General features: G+C 52.4%; 10 protein-coding genes across 10 annotated transcripts; 5 read left to right on the top strand and 5 right to left on the bottom strand.

The window, feature by feature from the left end:
• Positions 1–200: 200 nt before the first annotated feature.
• On the top strand, positions 201–452 carry N7518_006862 (uncharacterized protein; the record flags this gene model as incomplete). The annotated part of the gene is made up of 2 exons (XM_057187789.1): positions 201–216; positions 250–452. 2 exons carry the CDS (start codon positions 201–203, stop codon positions 450–452), a joined length of 219 nt encoding a protein of 72 aa, XP_057039492.1.
• A 74-nt stretch (positions 453–526) lies between these two features.
• psoB (hydrolase psoB) lies at positions 527–1,876 on the bottom strand (the record flags this gene model as incomplete). Its single annotated transcript, XM_057187788.1, has 1 exon — positions 527–1,876. One exon carries the CDS (start codon positions 1,874–1,876, stop codon positions 527–529), a length of 1,350 nt encoding a protein of 449 aa, XP_057039491.1.
• Positions 1,877–2,113: 237 nt separating this feature from the next.
• N7518_006860 (uncharacterized protein) lies at positions 2,114–2,702 on the top strand (the record flags this gene model as incomplete). The annotated part of the gene is made up of 2 exons (XM_057187787.1): positions 2,114–2,193; positions 2,258–2,702. 2 exons carry the CDS (start codon positions 2,114–2,116, stop codon positions 2,700–2,702), a joined length of 525 nt encoding a protein of 174 aa, XP_057039490.1.
• An 811-nt stretch (positions 2,703–3,513) lies between these two features.
• On the bottom strand, positions 3,514–4,976 carry N7518_006859 (benzoate 4-monooxygenase cytochrome P450; the record flags this gene model as incomplete). The annotated part of the gene is made up of 7 exons (XM_057187786.1): positions 3,514–3,725; positions 3,797–3,871; positions 3,917–4,165; positions 4,221–4,484; positions 4,546–4,605; positions 4,667–4,817; positions 4,875–4,976. The coding sequence occupies 7 exons, from the start codon at positions 4,974–4,976 to the stop codon at positions 3,514–3,516; spliced, it is 1,113 nt and encodes a 370-aa protein (XP_057039489.1).
• Positions 4,977–5,189: 213 nt separating this feature from the next.
• On the top strand, positions 5,190–6,545 carry N7518_006858 (branched-chain amino acid aminotransferase; the record flags this gene model as incomplete). Its single annotated transcript, XM_057187785.1, has 5 exons — positions 5,190–5,232; positions 5,286–5,318; positions 5,383–5,496; positions 5,558–5,584; positions 5,653–6,545. 5 exons carry the CDS (start codon positions 5,190–5,192, stop codon positions 6,543–6,545), a joined length of 1,110 nt encoding a protein of 369 aa, XP_057039488.1.
• An 863-nt stretch (positions 6,546–7,408) lies between these two features.
• On the bottom strand, positions 7,409–8,044 carry N7518_006857 (class I SAM-dependent methyltransferase; the record flags this gene model as incomplete). Its single annotated transcript, XM_057187784.1, has 1 exon — positions 7,409–8,044. One exon carries the CDS (start codon positions 8,042–8,044, stop codon positions 7,409–7,411), a length of 636 nt encoding a protein of 211 aa, XP_057039487.1.
• A 15-nt stretch (positions 8,045–8,059) lies between these two features.
• Positions 8,060–10,036, bottom strand: N7518_006856 (cytochrome P450; the record flags this gene model as incomplete). The annotated part of the gene is made up of 3 exons (XM_057187783.1): positions 8,060–8,414; positions 8,474–9,705; positions 9,764–10,036. The coding sequence occupies 3 exons, from the start codon at positions 10,034–10,036 to the stop codon at positions 8,060–8,062; spliced, it is 1,860 nt and encodes a 619-aa protein (XP_057039486.1).
• A 362-nt stretch (positions 10,037–10,398) lies between these two features.
• On the top strand, positions 10,399–11,384 carry N7518_006855 (uncharacterized protein; the record flags this gene model as incomplete). Its single annotated transcript, XM_057187782.1, has 2 exons — positions 10,399–10,849; positions 10,882–11,384. Coding segments are annotated over 2 exons (954 nt in total), but the record flags the coding sequence as incomplete, so codon positions are not given.
• A 227-nt stretch (positions 11,385–11,611) lies between these two features.
• N7518_006854 (uncharacterized protein) lies at positions 11,612–16,263 on the bottom strand (the record flags this gene model as incomplete). Its single annotated transcript, XM_057187781.1, has 10 exons — positions 11,612–11,992; positions 12,051–12,151; positions 12,205–12,587; positions 12,662–12,696; positions 12,766–13,541; positions 14,162–14,677; positions 14,770–14,827; positions 14,899–15,424; positions 15,483–15,874; positions 16,096–16,263. The coding sequence occupies 10 exons, from the start codon at positions 16,261–16,263 to the stop codon at positions 11,612–11,614; spliced, it is 3,336 nt and encodes a 1,111-aa protein (XP_057039484.1).
• Positions 16,264–16,478: 215 nt separating this feature from the next.
• N7518_006853 (WD40 repeat domain-containing protein) lies at positions 16,479–18,026 on the top strand (the record flags this gene model as incomplete). Its single annotated transcript, XM_057187780.1, has 3 exons — positions 16,479–16,516; positions 16,912–17,571; positions 17,660–18,026. 3 exons carry the CDS (start codon positions 16,479–16,481, stop codon positions 18,024–18,026), a joined length of 1,065 nt encoding a protein of 354 aa, XP_057039483.1.
• Positions 18,027–18,533: the final 507 nt, after the last annotated feature.

Below are 18,533 nucleotides of genomic sequence, written 5' to 3'. Positions count from 1 at the left end.
TCGGTCAGGTGACTTTGGGCCGACCTCTTACTAGAACGAATCAATATCTTCCCCCAAGCTTTCAGTGCTCACGAAATGAGTCATTCCACTTTATACCTAAGAGTAAGACCGACCTGACGTGACAGTACCAAATAAATTACAACATGGTACATCGCTAAATTATCTGCTTGCTTCAAAGTATGTATCGAAATCCCTTAGTGATGCATACTGGGCATCGTCAGTTAAGTTTCATATGTTACAATATAACAGATCCCGGGAAGGAACGATGGACCGTTCTTGCCCATATTGGAAGGAAACGCTCCTTCCAACTAGGGGAGGACATTCTCGATATCCTTCCACAGGACTGTGCCAAAGCATCGAGATCCTGGGTCGAGAAACAAGTGACGTGGAGAAGGAAGGATGGGTTCACGGAGGACGTCCTGGAGTACTTCTACGACGACGATAGCGAGTAGTAGCTCTATATAAAGGAGTTTCTCGGGCAGTTCGCTCGTAGAAAGCGCACGATGGTAGATAAACCAGTATTAATTCAGGCGCTTGCAGTTAAGTCATAGCCCCCCCTGCCCCTAATACTCCTGATGTAGAGCTGCTCTATCTCCGACTGGGACGGTGAAGGCCGCTGAATATTTAGATGTTTATCTAGGAATTGAAATGTCTTCTGTACTGACAACCCAATAGCTCCAATCTTAGCCTGGAGCCCTCCTTCCGGGGATCGACCAATCCACATCTCTCGTCGGTCATCCCCGAGATGCTCGAGGGCGTTGAACACGCGGAGGGTCTCCTCGGGCTCGAGGTACAGCGACTGCGTAGCGCCTGACACGAGCACGGGACATTTTACGTCGTCCAGGCGACTCGAACCGTCCGGTCGGCGGAGAGTAAATTTCATCATCTCGACCAACGTATCCGTCGGGGTCTTCACCCCGAAGAACCAGATGGCCAATCCAATTTCCCACCGGGCCTGGAACGAACTGGCCAAGGCCATGGCCATCATGCTGTTGATCAGCTGCGTGGGGATCCAGCCATTGTTCCAGCCGTCAAGGAGCATCGGAGAGATATGGTTGCGGACAAAATCCCACATGTCGTAGAAGGGATCAATAGAGACGCAGGCATAGATGCGGGGGTCTGCCGCCGCGCGTAACGCATAGTATCCGCCCATGGAAGCGCCGGCCACTGCCACGCGGGAGAGATCTAGTTCCAGCTCGGGATACTGTTCGACAGACCGCTCGAGGAAGTCCAACACTCGGCCGACGACCACTTCCCAGTCGGGACGCATGGCGGTCTTCTCCCGTCGGAGCATGATCCCTTGCCCAGGTCCTTCGAATGTGAGCACCGCGTAGCCTAGATCCGGCCCACTGGCCGCATAGACATAGTAGAGCTCCTCTTGGATGGAGTCCGCCCCGCCTAGACTGATCACCAGTGGTACCGACTGCTTCAGTCGCTTCGACGCGGGCGGGAGATACAGGTATCCGGGTAGGGGATACGGCTCGAAGGGGATGCTGACCGCAAACGCCGGACCGTTGCCTAATGGAAGCGCCTGCGCAAATGTGTCGATCACCTTGAGGGCCAGAGGGAGCACCCGAACATCCGGCGTATTTGGCGCATCGTGGAACATGTACCCGCTTGCGCGGTAGTAGTTGGATGCGCGCAGGAATGCCCGCCGTGCCGAAACCCTGTCCCCGGTGCGCATGGCCTCATCGCCCAGGGCCCGGGCTTTGTTTGCCTGTGCTAGCCACGCGCGATGCCAGCTTTCGGGGTTGTCGTTGGCGATATCACTGGCCGCCACGAGGCATTCCCCGATCTCGGCGCCGCCATAGGGGGCGGCGGAGAGAATCCGGATAAACTCGAAGTTGAAGAAATCGGATTTAAAAAAGCGATGCATTTCGACTGAGAGCAGGGAGGATTGAGCGAAACTATCGTCCGTCTATGTTATGTATGGTGTTGAACTTGGGACAAAATCGCATATCCGATGGTCGACCGACTCCGAATCCGACGGAGGCCAGCAGCAAGCCAGACACAGGCTCTATATGAGTACATATTCGTTTTTGTTCCCTTTTCTTCTCCGAGTGACTATACAATTAACCTCTATCCCCTTGATCAAGAAACAAGCAGCACCAAAATGGGCGTTGAACTCGTTGCAGCCGGCAGTCTGGCCCTGAAGATCCTCCGAGTGACTCCCTTGATCGCCATGACAATTCTGTAAGTGAGCCAACTCAGCTTCGTTTTGATAAAGAGGATTACCCTTAACACTCCAATTCTTTAGATTGGTCAACCGACTGGCGCAATACTTTGCGCTCTCCTCGTTTCTCCCTCCTTATACCTCCATCAAAAAGGTTGACCATGTTGGCGCTGCCCTACAACACTGGCTCCAAACGGTGGTCCCTCGAATTTGGACTGGAGTCATCGGTATCGTCTTGATTGCGCGGGTGGCTCTTATCCTCAATTTGTTTGTGCACACCGAAGACTTAGCCGGCACGTATGCGCAACTGCTCTACGGCATTGGCCTGTTCTTCTCGTTTGCGCACTTATTCATTGCCCCCACGATGTTAAAGTTTGAAACACGCATGATGAGTCCGGATACGATTCCGGAAGTGACATTGGAGCTGTTGGCCGGGTGGCTCAAGATCAATAACGTGCGGATTTGGGTGGTGGACGTGCCGTTCTGGGTGGTTGGAGTCCTTGCTACGTTGGAGTCATGCAAGATGTAGAGAATATCAATTTAGGGGGGCCTAGGAAACTGGATGTAGAGGAGAAGGGAACGGGATAAAGGGTCTAGGGAATGGACGGTTGCCAATTGGTTGAGTGCGCGGTTCGCGATAGAGAGAACAGAGTGAGAATAAACATAATGACTAAGCGGTCATGTGATATAAAAGTACACCTGAGGCAGAGATCACAACGCAGGCACCACCTTCTCTTAGTAGTCACCCCACGGTGTTCTACTCTCTAGCCCCCTACTACTCCCAGTGATGACCTTGCTCTTACCCTGTTTTGCAGGCAGGGCTGATGGTGCCCCTGATATCCCCGTTACAGGGTCCCCTCTCTAATATATACGAAGTGACTTTTTCCATCCCATACATATCCTGCAGCCATCATGCTCCTCCCACTGTCCACACCGTTCCAAATATGATCCTCCTTGCCTTGCGCACGGTGAAACGGGCGAAATTTCAAAAAAGGCCCCTTCTTCGCCCCTGTAACATGGTCCTGTAATGTGGACTCCTGGCAGTACTCCATTCCCTCGGCGGGTTCAAGGTCAAACCGCCAAATGATGTTGGAAAGAGTCAAGAGAATCTCCACCAGGGCAAGGCCTTGTCCAATACAGCTCCGCGTGCCAAGAGAAAACGACATGAAGCCCTCTCGAACCCCAGGAGGTCCGTCTTTCAGCCAGCGATCTGGCTGGAAGCAAAACGGGCCCGGATAAATCGTTGGGTTGTGGTGAATGCTGTAGACTCCAACGGCGACGTCATATCCAGCTGGAACGTGACAGCCATCGATCATCAACCCGCCTTCCTCAACCTCGCGCTAGAGAGCACTCCCCGTAGGAGGCGACAGCCGGAGAGCCTCATCGATGCAGGCGCGCAGGTATCGACATGAGTTCAACTGTGTCCCCGCGTGGATCTCCTCCGCAGACGCAAAACAGCTGCGGACTTCCCGGGTTACTCGCTCGTACACGGAGGGCTCTCTGCTGATATAGAAAAGTGTTGCTGCCAGAGTAGTAGCGGTGGTATCGGAACCTGCGTGGAAAAGAATTATTCCTCGCTACGACACGCGTTATTTTTATTATGTTTTCTCTCTCAACACTTACCAGCGACAATCAACGTAGCAACCTCGCCTCCAAGTTCGTCAATCCGCAATGTCTTCCCGGTGACAGTATCTTTGGCTGATTTGAGTTATGAAAAGACATCCCGCTCCTTTAGCAGGGAACTTTTCTTGACCCTCTCTGAGACCGACCGTCCGATGAACTTGATAAAGCGATTTCTCCAAAGAATCGACCGGGAGAACAGCCTCTTATCGAGCCGGAAAAGGGTGAGGATGGGAGCCTGCAGAATAACACTCACTCGAACATTGGATTCCTCAATAGCGTTAATGATGGGGCGGAACTTTTCCTGCCGGAGGGTGTCATAGCTAGCGCTAAAGACTAGGGCTGACATGATGTCGAAGGTAAGGTAGTCGACTTTGTGATCAATCAGCATGGGCAATTCATTTTAGGCAGGTTCACAGGACTATACACCACTTTGCCATATCCTGGCCTTTACTCCATTTTCCATCGTTGCTATTAAGATCGCCCTGGAGAATTTCGCAGAGCCTTTGTACTAGCTCGAGGACACGGGGCTCAAATGACCGAATGGCTGCGTCCGAGAAGCCCTGACTCATGATCCGCCTTCGCTGCGCATGTTTCTTCTTGTCTCGGAGCGTGAGGGTGTTGGGCGCTTGATGAACCAGCGTTTCATACACTTTGGACTTGCGGACCCGGCTCCCAATGCCGTAGATATCTATCCAGCCTCAGTGACAGCTCCACGGCGTGACATTCGTCTTGCTCAGGTAGGTACTTACCCGTTATCGCTTGGGCCGTATTAAATGTCAGTCGATCCGGTGCGTAGCGGATATGATCCCCTGGGAAATAATCAGTGATGATCTTTTGACACGGATGGATTTATGAGGCCCTAATTGTTACCGTATCTCTGATGGCACCGCCAAATGTCCGTGTGGATGTCACCCTTCCACGCATGGTAAGCCGCATAGAGATTGGTGACCCTACCCAACAGTGGTCCGGGATATCTAGCCAAGGGGTGAAAGGTGAGTCGATAAAGTACTAGTCCAACAATCTGATTTGGTATTGTCAGTAAAGACTAGACAACTAGACCACGCTGAATGTAACATACACAGACCAGACCCCCGACTACCAGTAGCCCCAGGGTTGTCCCGGCAGTGAGCACGAGCTGCCACCCTGCAGTATTCATTGGCACAATCACGGGAATAATCATGGTAGCGATTGAACAGAGAACTGATTTACATTGCGGCTGGATTGCTGCGAAGGGTTGACTATCTCTTGCCTTGGTGGCTCACTAGTAGACCCGAGTCCGAGTCCGACTATCCGAATGGCTTCCGGGGCCATTTGCGGCTAAAATGCAGCATATATACATTTGAAAAGGCCCCGATTCATACTAGACGCAATCTAAAGAAAATTTAGCAACAAAATGGTGACCGAATCGGAGTTTCCTCCACCACCAGCCAATCTTGGTATGCCGAAGACGTGCCCACTATTCTTTGCGACTTGATTCTGACATTGCTAGATTGGAACAAAATTGGCAAACAGATTCGTGAGGGTAAGACACAACCCTGTGAGATCAAGACTACAGTGTAGACATATCTTAACGTACTACATTACAGTCAACGGACATGTCCAATGTCGATATAACGTTCAAACGGGATGCTGGAGCGAGCCTGAGGTGGTCAAGGGAACTGATCTGACTGTCAGCGGACTGTCTCCTGCGCTAAATTATGGTAAGAACTTTTCTTGAGCGAGCCAAACATTGTGACCTTCCGCATTGACTGTGGAGAATAGGAATGCAAGCCTACGAAGGCATGAAAGGTCAGTGCAAATCATACACCCGCCGCCAAGTTAACCTCTATAACGTTGTCTCTAATGCTCCAATGCAGCCTTCCGCTATCCGAATGGACATATCCATGTGTTCAGACTGCCGGATCACAGCGCTCGTCTGCGCCATTCGTGCGAGTTTGTCTCTATTCCTCCTCTGCCAACGGATCAATTTTCCCGCTGCGTGGCGTTAGTTGTGTCCATCAATGCCGAGTTCGTTCCTCCGCATGATACCAGTGCGGCACTCTACATCCGACCCCTAGTCTTCGGCTCGGGACCGCAGATCAACCTCATCTTACCAGACGAGTATACCTTTTGCGTCTTTGTTTTGCCCGTCACGGGCCTCCTGGGAGCCAGGGCGGTGGACGCGCTGGTTTTGGAAGAGTTTGACCGCACAGCCCCGATGGGAACGGGATCGGCCAAGGTAGGGGGCAACTATGCTCCCGTCCTGAGGTGGTCGATGCAGGCCAAGTCACAAGGCTATGGAATCACTCTGCATCTGGATAGCAAAACCCGATCCGAGATTGACGAGTTCTCTGCCGCAGGGTTTATCGGCGTCAAACAGATGGGCGAGGATATCACATTAGTCACCCCGGATAGTCCGAATATCATCCGAAGCATCACCAGCGAGAGCTGCCTTCAGCTGGCACGTTCATTCGGATGGAAGGTGGAGGTCGGACCCGTGAAATACGAAGAGTTGTCCGAATTTTCGGAGATCTTGGCTGTCGGTACAGCGGCCGTGGTGGCACCCATTAGCATTAGTTCGATCACGAGAACGGCTCGTGGGGAGAAGTTTGTGTATGCACCTACGGCAGAGGGGAACTATCATTGTGCCATGAAGTTGTCCAAGGCAATCCAGGATATCCAGAGAGGTCTCGCAGAGGACGTATTCTCGTGGTGTTCCCCTATTATGAGGCCAGAAACCTACCATTCAAGCAAAGAGATCGATCTATAGGTGCACAGCATAACATAGATGGATATAGGGGATTGTTACAGGGACCCCCCTTTAGCTAATTCGACCCCCCTTTGGGGATTCAACTTACCGCCCTCCACATCCCTCAATGTCGAACTCCTTAGCAAGACCTACAATTTGTATATAAACCACTAACAAAATCAAGTCACTTTTATGACATCAACTACTTCATCGTCAACAATTACTTCAACAACTGCTCCGAAAACTGCTCCAAAAACTGCTTCAACAACTTCAACCGCTCTATCATTATCAAGGGATCAAAACATGTAGGTATGAGATAGAACACACGTTTTTTTTGGGTCAAAATGTATTTTTGACTATATAAAGAAGAATTCAAAAGTGTAGATTTAAGGATTAAGTCTGGCAGAATTGAATTAATGCCTTCTGTGTAAGGCAGAATCAGGCAGAAGGGGGGTCCTTGTAACAATCCCCTAGATGTAAACCAACGTCTAGCACTGTCATCATTTCCTCCTAGGCTGGTCAAAACTACGTACAAAACATCCAAACAAATACGGACGCTATTTACACATTCAGCCACAAGTGAAAACGGGAATCGCTGTCGGAGCCGTACTCACGTCCGACCCCGATGCTTCTCCCGAATCCGAAGAGGGCGAACACCCTTCCACATATTACAACAAATGGAAGATGAGCTCTGGGTGGGATCATACCGTCGGCGGTTAGAACAGGAAGTTTAGTTGTAGCCCGAAAATACTGGCGGATAAATAAATATATTCTAGCTCGGAACACAGGGGAATATGAAAGAATGATGAAAGAAAACTATCATACTATAATCCCATATTGTAATGATTCCGAAGACAAATTGTCTGTACTTTCCCTACGCCCAATCAAAACTCATATCGTAAAACGTATCCCACGTCTCGGATGTATGGCACATGGTTCAGGGCCCAGGCGACACACCGCACAAAGAGTGGCAACTCATTCGCTCCATCCTGATCCCCGAATCTCGCTATATCACGCAGGTATAGACGCGGAGCCAACGCTTCCAGGGCCTGTGGCTGATCAAGTCCCCAGGACATGGATGTCCTCGTAGCTTTGGCAATTTGGCTCCGGTGCTGCACCGCAGTCATAATCGATCCAACCGCATCAAACACCAATTGCCCCGAGGGAAACCGTTCCACCAGGCGTTGCAGTAGGCCTTTACCTTCCTCCTCGGTGAGATACATCACCAGCCCCTCCAGCAAGATCAATGTTGGGCGATCCGCGGGTATGTCCTGGAGCCACGAGTCCTCCACGACCGACGCATCGACCAATCGATAGTCTCCGCCGGGGGTCGGTAACAGCTTACGGCGGAGTGCGACAACATCGGGAAGATCCAGATCGATCCACCGCACCTTGGGTCCCCACTGGAGACGGAGGGAGCGGCTGTCGAGGCCACATGCTAGACAGATAACGGTCGCCCCGGTGTCCTCGTGACGTTGGATAAATTCTGCAGTCCATCGGTCGAACGTGCGGCTACGCATACAGATCGCGCTGGACTACATGCGGTCCATCTTGAGTTTGGCAAAGTCGTAGTCGATCTGATCCAGAATTCGGCCCGCCCACAGGTCGTTGAGAATGGGTTGTGGATGCTGCGTATCCCTGAATCGGCCTAAGAGCGTGCCCAGCATGGTTTCTTGCGCGCCGGTAAGGTGTATTTTCTTGTTATCGGCCGACGGTGCCCGGTCATTGTTGTCCCGCCGGCGAATTTGCATTTGGATCCTGAACGAAGGAAGGATGAAGTTGCCCATGACTGTCGGGGCGGGCCGCTCTGCGATGTTCTTGAGATCGTATTTCAGGACCATGTACGCAATCGCTAGCTTTAGTTCATGCGCCACAAAGAAACGGCCGGGACTGAAGTAGTCAGCAATGAGGAAATGATTTGATTTCGGGAGAATGTGTGCACCACTTACCAGGCGTGTCTGCCATGACCGAAGATAAGATGGGTTTCACTGGTTGTGACCATTCCCATCTTCCGGTATTTCTCTCCTTCAGCAGGATCCTTGCTTCCATCGCTCTGGGCCGCGTATTCTTCGACAGGTCGGGAATATCGGAATGCATCGTAAGACTCTGGGTTTTCATACAAGTCGGGGTCATGGTAAATACCATTCAAGTTCAGCGTCAAGGTACTTCCGTAGGGTATATGCCATCCTTCGTCCTTGTGGGTGATGCCCTCGCGAGCAATGACCTTGTGATCCAAGAGAGTGACGGCGAAATTGCTGCGCCTTTGGCTCTCCCGAATGGCACTATCAATTCGGTATAGTTTGGCGAGACCCGCCTTGCTCCACTGATAGTTCTCCTCTCGGAATACACGCTCGGCCTCCTCACGAAGGGCCTCAAGCACGGAGGGACCAGCGGCGAGGATATCGATCATGGCATTCTGCGCCGTCATAGCTGTCGTGTGGATCGAGGCAACCTCCATCAGCAGCGTCCGCTGAGCAATTTTAGACGCCTTCAACTCGGTTAGATCGCCCTCGAGCCGTGCCTGTCGAATGCACCAAGTGATGAAATCTTCCGGCTCGGTCCAGCTATTGTAGGCTGGATCACCTTTGGCTTTTCTCTCCATATCTATGAGCCGTTTTTGGATCACAGGAAGGGTCATTCTGACAGCCCGGCGATGGTGAAACCAGTTGGGAATCGCCAACAACGGGCCAAGTAGAGGATGGAGGCTTCGGGGTAAAAAGTCTAATAGGAAGACATTCCGCAAGACGCTTTCGGTGAAACCAACCATGCTGCTCAACAGCTTCGAGTTCCGCCCCAGATCTTTTCCCAGGACCATCCGATTCGTAATCTGCGGAATGAGACCCAACCACATGTCCCAGATATTGAGACCTTTCCATTTTTGCGTATCCAGCCCGAACTCTCGGTCAATAGAATCCTGAACCTCTTCCTGCATGCCAGGAGTGAGTTCACCGAGGGCCCGGATCAGGTTCCTGCCGATGGCGCGATTGTTAAACGGATCTTGGGGATGCGCATTGCCCAGAAAATTATATCTTGCGTAAAGCGAGTCATTGTTGGCTTCGTCTGCGCTGATCACCTCGTCCGATTGTTCCAGCAACCATCGGATCTGGGACTGGGGCAGGACCACCGCAGAACGTCGACCAAAGCCCCAGGGCACAATGAATGGCTGATTGTTTTTTGTGTACTGGAGGAAGAAGCTTAGAAAGTTGTAATAGCCTTTTTATGCAGTCTGGTCCACATACCTTCTCGTATCCCTCTTCTACCCAAACCTTGTGTCGAGCGTAGGCCAACAGAAAGTTCTGTATCGTTGCCAGAAAGCCCTTGCCGTATCCTACTTGAGGTAGCGAGTCGGATAAGACGCCTTGGTCCCATTTGGCCACGAGTAGGGTAAGTATGAGGATACCAAGTGCCCCGATGATGTGGTTTGTAGTGATGCCTTGGACAAAACTCTCTATGGCGCCAACCATATGTCTCGTCGAGACATCGACACCTAACACCGTGGAGTGAAACGACATCTTCTCTTGTTTTCCCTTTACTCAAAGATGAGAAGTGGAATGCCTACTTGACACTCAGTTTCCAGATTTCTACTTGAAGGTGTGTCTGTCGCTGGCCATTCGACCTCCGTATCCGAACCACTCGGATTCGGCCCTCCGAGCGCACAAGAGCCACCTCCGGCAGGGGACTAACTACGCGATATTATTTCATCGCATAGAAGATAGATTTCCCTGTATTCATTCGATGTGTTCGTCTTAATGTCACCTCGGGTGTGGGAACTCGCAGTCTTCGCTACAACGGCGACTTATAAGCATCTCCTCAACCTGTTGTTATCCCCTCAATATCTCGCTTTTCCCATCTATCCGTCTGCAAATAAATCAAGACAAGAAGCAACCATGACCACGACGGCCAGTACACAGGTGCAGGAGGAGTACAAGCCCCTTACCGCAGATCTTCCCCCCCCCCCCCGCCGAGGGGCGACATCACCACGCCGGTCCTGTTTTCCCATGAATTTGACCAAGGCACCAATGGATACATGTTCATCAAGAACCCACCGCCAGCCGGTGTGCTGTACACCAACATCCGCCCTGCCCCCTCCATGGTGACGGTAGAAGACCTCCGTGACAAGGAAGACAGCGTCACCCTCGACCATGACTCGCTGCAGATCCTGCAGGGACTGACAGACATGCCACGCAGCCCAGCGGTTGACTGGGACTCAGACACCAGCATCGAAACCACCTTCTACCCGGCGGTCGAGGCGGCCATCAAGAATGCAATCTCGAGGTCACACACCGTGCACATCTTCCGCCACGGCATCCGGCACGGCCTGTCCCGTACAATCCACCGGCCATGATCGCCCATCTAGACCAAACCGGTCCCGCGGCAGTCAACCGAGTGCTAAGGCACATGGGTCCGGTCGACGGCCCGCGCTTGCTGCAGGGACGGTACCGGATCGTTCATTTCTGGACGCCCCTCAACGGCCCCGTCTATACGTGCCCCGTGGCCGTCGCCAGCTCGGCCACTGTCAAGGATGAGGATATTCGCATCTTTATTAGTCATCTCGGTGGGGTCGGCGGCCTGGGCATGCCTTTGGGCCGGCCCGTGGCAAAGCCGGATCCTGCCGAGCAGTACCGCGAAGATTTTGGGGCTCCGCGGTACGCGGAAGGACAGCGATGGTTCTATTTAAGTGGGATTTCACAGGATGAGGCGATGCTAATTCAGATCTTTGACTCCAAGGCGTTGATGAAAGGAAGCGAAGTAAAGGGGGGTCGGGCAGTCCATTCGGCCTTCCGTGACCCTAGGACACCACAGGGTGCTCCCGATTGTTGGAGCATTGAGGTCTCCTGTCTTGTTTTTAGTGACGAGTGATGCTTTTCTTTTGGGGTTTAATTCCGTGAAGGATAGGTGCAATTAGTATTCATATTAGGTAGGTAACGAAGAGCTTTTCATGTTTGCATTGTTTGCCTGTAGGGTAGTTAACAATTACTTCCATTGACAAACATATATATGACATTCTGCTTTCACATTATTAGACAAACGAATTCCATAATAAATCACTTCTCCCAAGTCAAACCTCGATCGCTATATGACGACAATCATTCTTTCTTTCCTACAACCAAAGATGTATCCACACCCGCTTCAGAATCCTTAGCGTTCTCAGACTTGCCCTTCTCGTCCAGTCCGTACTCAGTGTCCAACTCCTGACGCAAAGGAACATCCTTTTCCAAGAGCACGACCAGCAACCCCAAAGCTGCAAAAGCAATGGCCACTTGCCAAGTCCGCTTGATGCTATCTGACAGAACTGAAACGAACTGCTTCAGGGTTTCTGACGGCAAAGTGCTACGAAACGCGGCGGTAGCATGCTCGTATACTTGTCCGCCGAGAAGCTCGGTAAGGACTTGCTGGTCTTCGATGCGTCCGGGAGCAAGCCGATCGAAGCGATTGTTCAAGATGGCTGCTGGAATGGCCGTTCCCCACTGAACACAGTGTTTGGATTAGCATTGGGTCTCATTTGCAGGGTCCAAGGGCTCGTACCATCATGCCAAAGGTACGTAGGAATGACCAGGTTGCAATGGCCAGCGCGGTGTCAGCTTCTGTCAATGGTGCTAGGACGGCAGGCAGTAACGTGGGAATGACTATATGGAGGGGTGAGCAGAAGACAAGAAGGGGCAAATCGAATGGTCCATACCTAGACCCGCACCAGCAGACTGTATGATCTGAAATCCTACCCAACTGCCTGTGTTGGAGCGCTCGTCTAGCAGAGTCAACAGTCCGAAGCCAATAATCACCAAAGCAAACCCAGCACCATGGATGAACCGATATTGACCTAGCTTCGACATCAGGGTTCCCCCTAGGCCAGCAAACGGTACTAACGCCAGAATGGTCGGCAACAACTGAATACCGGACCGGGTGGTCGACGAACCCAGGACCCCTTGGAAGTAAACGGGTAGGAAGAAGAGTGCCCAAATTGTGATGATCCCGTGTAGGAAGGTCAGAATGAACGCTATCGCGGACTCCGGTTCGAAAAGAGATGGAGGGGCATCATTGGATGGGGAGCGAGTCGCGGCGACGCTTCAAACAACATGAAGCCCACTAAACCCAGCATGCCGATGACCAAAGGCACAATAACGTGGTAGGACGACCACGGATACACAGCGCCGGCCCAGGAGAGCGCGATAAGCTATGCCAATTAGCCATCAAGGCCCCAGCGGGAAGAGCAAGAACGAAAGAAAATCAAAATCAGACGTACAATAGCGCTTATCGTCGCCACAAAAAGCACGTTTCCCAACCAATCGATCTGTGTCAGCTTATCCGCAAAGGTCTTTTCCTGATTGTATTTTACATGAAGGAACAGGATCAGAATCACCAACGCCACGCCACCAATAGGCAGGTTCAAATAAAACACCCAACGCCAGGTGGTGTGTTGGACAATGAGGCCGCCGAATAAGGGGCCCAAGGCCGTGCCGAGCGCAATGACGCCGAAGATCATACCAATGTATTGCCCTCGTTGCCGCAACGGGACCAAGTCACAGACAATGATCTCAATGAGGACGTTGATTCCTCCGGCACCCACACCCTGGATCACGCGTCCAGCTATCAGCATTGACATATTGCTCGCGCCGCCGCCGATTCCGCTGCCCAAGATGAAGGTGGCGGTGGAAACTATGGTGGGCCAGCGTCGTCCGAATACATTGGCCAGCTGTTGATAGTGGTTTGGTTCGTCAGCGCGCCTCGAACGGGGAATCAGGGGGGTGGGTGTTGGTCGCGGTACATACATGGCAAGAAAATAGCCGTTCACGGCCCAGACATAGCGGTCACCTCCGCCCAAATCTGCGATGATTGAAGGCAGTGTGGTGGAGGTGATGGTGCCATCCAGGGCAGTCATCATGCCAACAAAGCAAATGGCGACGAGGATGGCATAGAAATGGGGCCCTTTCTTGAAGGTAGCAGGAGCAGCCGCGGACTTGGGTGGGTTCGTGGGGCCACTGTCCCGCTCCCCGTCAGCACGTTGGTTTTGGCCTGGACCTGTCTGTTCCGGTGTCATCTTTCTTGCTGTTAAGTCCCTCGGGGCGGATAGTGACTGTGTGGGTGGTGAAATGGTGAGACTGGCAGGTAAGAGTGACAAGATCGGAGCAGCCCTCACTCCGGGGGGATGGCTAGGGTATCCATCATAGCGAGGCGTGCACATTCTTTGTTTGATCGATTTCACTATTCTGGAACGGAGTCTTGATTTCTAATCTGATGGTTCGGAGTCGGACATCTCTAGTACATTGATTCGGAGAGGGTGCCATTGGTCACTGTCCTCCACACTGCTCCACATTGCCCCCAAATTTCCCGTAAGCTTCTTTGTAGCTTATTCATCGAACCAATTTATCCCCATAGTAATAATAATGACAGTTGTTGAGAGACCGATGCATGACTGTCCTCCACTTATTCCTATTTCTCGGGACATTTACTGTCTTCCTTGGGAAATAGCAATAAGTTCTCCGGTGAGACGGGAAGGTCTCCTGGTATGGGGCTGGTGGCACGGACCCTTAGGGGTAAAGTGGATATCTCGGGAGCCCTCCGAGACACTAGACCGAAGAGAGTTAGATCTGTTTGTTATTTTGTGGAGACGCAGGATCCCGTTAGGTATGGATACATACATTGACGGGCCAGAGTGCCGTGCGGCCCGACTTCGATGAGCAGATCAACCGCGAGCGTGCCATCAGACTCAGCCGGATTAACACAGAGGTTGCGAAGGGCGTCGAGAAACTCCACAGGCTGTACCATGTTTCGCACCCAGTGCTCTGGACTCGCGATTTCTTCTCCGGAGTACATACGGTCGCCTGTCGTCGGGGATGAGTAGATAATTCCCCCGTCATAACCAGGTTCTGGCTGCAAGAACCGCGACAGCATTTCCCGATAGTCGTCGGCAATTGGCAGCATATGGTGAGAGTGATAAGCCGCTTCGACCTTCAGGCGGCGAGCAAACACCTGCTCTTGCGCCAGAATTGCCTCTATCTCCTCAATAGCGATCATATCGCCCGAGATAGTCACGCTGGATGGGCTGTTGACGCACGCAACGACGGCTTTCCCGGATTGAACCCGGGAGAGCACGGCTTGGGCATCCTCGCGACCCAGACCGACGGCCACCATCCCGCCTGCACGGGTCGAGCAGCCTTTGAAACTGACTGGTCAGATCGCCCCGGCTGTAGACGATGGCCATGGTGGCCGACAGGCTGATAGCTCCGACGGCATATGCAGCGCCAACCTCTCCGCTCGAATGGCCGGTGACTCCGGTGGGGTGATGCCCCAGGATCGGAGGAGATCTATCCAAGGTATGGGATCAGTCATTGGTATCCATAGGCGCCACGAGTCAAAATGGATTGCTTTGGCCTACCTTTAGTTTCAAAGTCTCCAGCGAGATCTTCTCGTTGGGGGACTCATAGTTCAAATGCGGTGGGATTTGCCCCTTCTCTAATGCCATGACCGCCTTGATAATACCTGCAAGACCACTTGCCGCTTTCGTATGGCCAATGTTGGTCTTGACCGATCCGATCAGAAGCGGGTGTTCCCCGGGTCGGCCATTGCCAAAGATCGTGCCCAGTGCATGGGCTTCAATGGTGTCTCCAGCCTGGGTCCCGGTCCCGTGGGCCTCGACATAGGCCGTATCAACGGGGTTTAGAGCCGCCACTTCATAGCATTCCCGCATGAGCGTCTGCTGTGCCTCCTGGCTCGGTGACGTCAGGGTAGCCATTTTCCCATCCTGGTTGGCGGCGGTATTGCGGATCACCGCGCGAATGGGATCGCCGTCGCGGAGGGCCGTCTCCAGGGGCTTAATTAGGATGGTGGCCACGCCGTCCCCGCGACCATACCCCGATGCCCGGGAGTCAAAAGCAAAGCACTTTCCTTCCGCGGAGAGAAGACTAGTTCTTGTCAGAAATTTCTCTCTCTCTTTCCCTCCCTGTTCAAGTCTGAACATACCTGAGGTTGATTCCGGAAATAAACATATCCGGGTTCAGGAGAACGTTCGATCCCCCTACGATGGCCATGTTGCTCTCGTTGGCTCGCAGGCTCTGACAGGCTAGATGAAGTAGGGTGAGAGTGGTGGAGCAGCCGGTGTCGACCATGAGACTGGGGCCTCGCAGATCATAGAAATGGGAGACCCGGTTTGCAATCATGGCCGCCCCATTCCCGGTCAAATAGAAGCGCGCAAGGGTGTCTGGGTCTCGCATTAAGCTGTCGTGATTATCTCGAAAGCAGGTCCCCGCAAACACGGCCGTTCGCGAGCCCGCCACCTGTTCGAGGGGAATGCCGGCATTCTCCAACGCCTCGTATACCGTTTCCAGTTGCATTCTGACCTCCGGGTCCATTACCTGGTCTCGTCAGTTGGCAAGAAAAATGTCAGGGTGGAATGGTGCCCTTACACTAGCCATTTCGGAAGAGAGGTTGAAAAACGACGCATCAAATTGGGAGGCATCTTGGGTGAGAAAGTGTGCTCCTTTCACGTACGACTGTAGGGAACCCAAAGCAGACACTCGTTAGACCACTTATTGAACCTGGAATGGATATAGATGGGGGTGGAAAGATGAAATACCGTCCCGAGGTGCTCTTTGTCTGGATGATACCAGGCCGCCTGGTTGAAGCGACTCGAAGGAATGGGGGACCAGGCACTGCGGGCGTTGGCACAGAGTTCCCGCAGCTTTTCGGGGCTGATGGCATCCCCAGGAAAGCGGCAGGCCATGCCAATGACGGCAATGGGCATGACGGGCATGTCAAGCTCTGGTGCGAGGGAGTGATCCGTATAAGGACTGGGAGTTGGAGACACTGGGATAATCATTGGGCGAACCGCTGGATCGATGAGCTATCAAAATGGCGATATAGGTTAAATCGCTGTCCTTTGCGCACAGATCCGTTCATTTTAACGTTATTATTATAGGTTGTCTCGCTGGCGAGCTTTCCTTATTGTCGGTATACGCTATGTGGCTCTCCATCTTCGGATCTGACATTGTCATCTTGTTCGGTCGGAGTCGGAGAAGACAAAGAAACAGACATTGGAGGGTTGAGGGTCTGGATGGATCCATTAACGCTAAGCAGGGACAGTTGTCTCAAACGACAAAGAAGAGGCGTCGGAATGACTCCGTTCGGTCTAGGGGGAAGAGAGGCTTACTGGCTAGCCTATCCGGGTATGGGTTCGATATTACCCCAATGTCTGAATTGATTAATAAATTGATAAATGGCCTGTCATCCATTTAGTAAGATTGGGGGTCGTTATTCTGTGCTCTCCCTCATTCTTCCATGCTCTAATACCTACCGAATATATATTTCCCTTCCATACGGCCTTCTCTTGCGAAATACCTCGCGATGGCCTTCACCGCCCAGAATACCACTAACCAAGGCGATATCTCGCAAGATGCCATCCTCGACCACCCCCCGAGGACAGTATCTCCGAACTGGCCTGGTCGCCTATCGCCAACCATCTCGCCGTATCGTCCTGGGACCACAATGTACGGATTTACGATGTGACGCGCTCGGTCAAGGGCGAAGGCAAGGCGATGTTCTCCTTCGGCGGGCCCGTCCTGAGTTGTGCCTGGTCGCCCGACGGCTCCAAGGTTGTGGGCGCGGGGGCCGACGGGTCGGCGCGTCTCGTAGATCTAGCAAGCGGCAACCCCACTACAGCTCAGGCCCAGCAGGTGGCGCAACATGACGCCCCCGTGCGCAGCGTGCGCATGGTCCAAATTCCCAACAGTCAGGCGCCGATCGTCGTCACCGGGTCGTGGGATCGCACCGTCAAGTACTGGGATCTACGCCAGTCCACCCCGCTTGGCGTCCTGGAATGTCCCGAGCGAGTGTATGCCATGGAGATCTGCCAGGGCCAATTGCTGGTCGCCTTGGCCGATCGCCAGATCAGCCTCGTCAATCTCAACCAGCCCACTACCGTCTTCAAAACCCTACAGAGCCCGTTGAAGCATCAGACGAGGACCATCTGCTGGATCCCCGACGGGTCCGGCTTTGCGGTCGGCAGCATTGAAGGTCGATGCGGTGTCAACTATATTGACGACGCCAAAAAGCAGTGAGTAGCTAACCCGCACCCATACAGTATCCCCGATAGATTAATTTCCAGGGAGAAAGAATTGCCCTGATGGAGATGTGACCCGCAGATCAAACTTCACCTTCCGATGTCAACGCACCCCCAAAGACAACGACCCCAAGAACCAACTGGTTTATTCGGTCAATGCAGTATCCTTCCATCCGCGCTACCACACCTTCAGCACTGCCGGCTCCGATGGCACCTACTGTTTCTGGGACAAAGACGCCCACCATCGGCTCAAGTCGTTCCCTGCCGTCGGACACAGCATCACCTCTACCGCCTTTAACCTCGACGGCAGTATCTTTGCCTATGCGATCGGCTATGACTGGAGTAAAGGGTACGCCTACAACACGCGCGATTATCCGACTAAGATCGCCTTGCACCCGGTGTCCGACGCCGAATGTAAGCCGAAGGCGACCACGACCACTCGGAGGTGACAATCGGGGTCGGAAGATAGCTGGATAACACAATGTCAGAAATAATGTTCCGATGTGTTACAAATGTGAAGGGGCAGAGCGGCCAAATGTCAAATGCCCGACCTTTCAGGTTTGTGGTCTGAATATGCCTGAATATAGACTGGCAGAAATCGAAATACCTGAAGTTACCATGACAGCGGGCTTGATAAACAAAGCATCTAACGTTGGAAGTTGGAACTCAGTTCAAAAAATGAAGTTATTCCTACCATACAAATTTCCGTATACACCCGTTTTGTACGGTCGGAGATTGATGGGGTTTCAATTTACAGTTCTGTCTCATTCATTTTTACGCTAGTATCAACTTAGTCCTAATATAGTAAGGTTGTTATAAACTGCGGTTTTGATCTCGTTCAAATTTGATTAAATACAATATACATTATGTAGTTTAACAAACCAGCCAACTACCTTACCCCTTCTCAAGCAATGATACTCTTAATATAGAAGGGTATCATTTCGATCCAAGCCAGA

The sequence above is a fragment of the Penicillium psychrosexuale genome, assembly GCF_028828465.1.
Source record: "Penicillium psychrosexuale strain IBT 29551 chromosome Unknown utg000004l, whole genome shotgun sequence".
NCBI lineage: Eukaryota > Fungi > Ascomycota > Eurotiomycetes > Eurotiales > Aspergillaceae > Penicillium > Penicillium psychrosexuale.
Note: the sequence above shows the minus strand (reverse complement) of the source record. Positions and strands in the feature narration are given on the sequence as shown.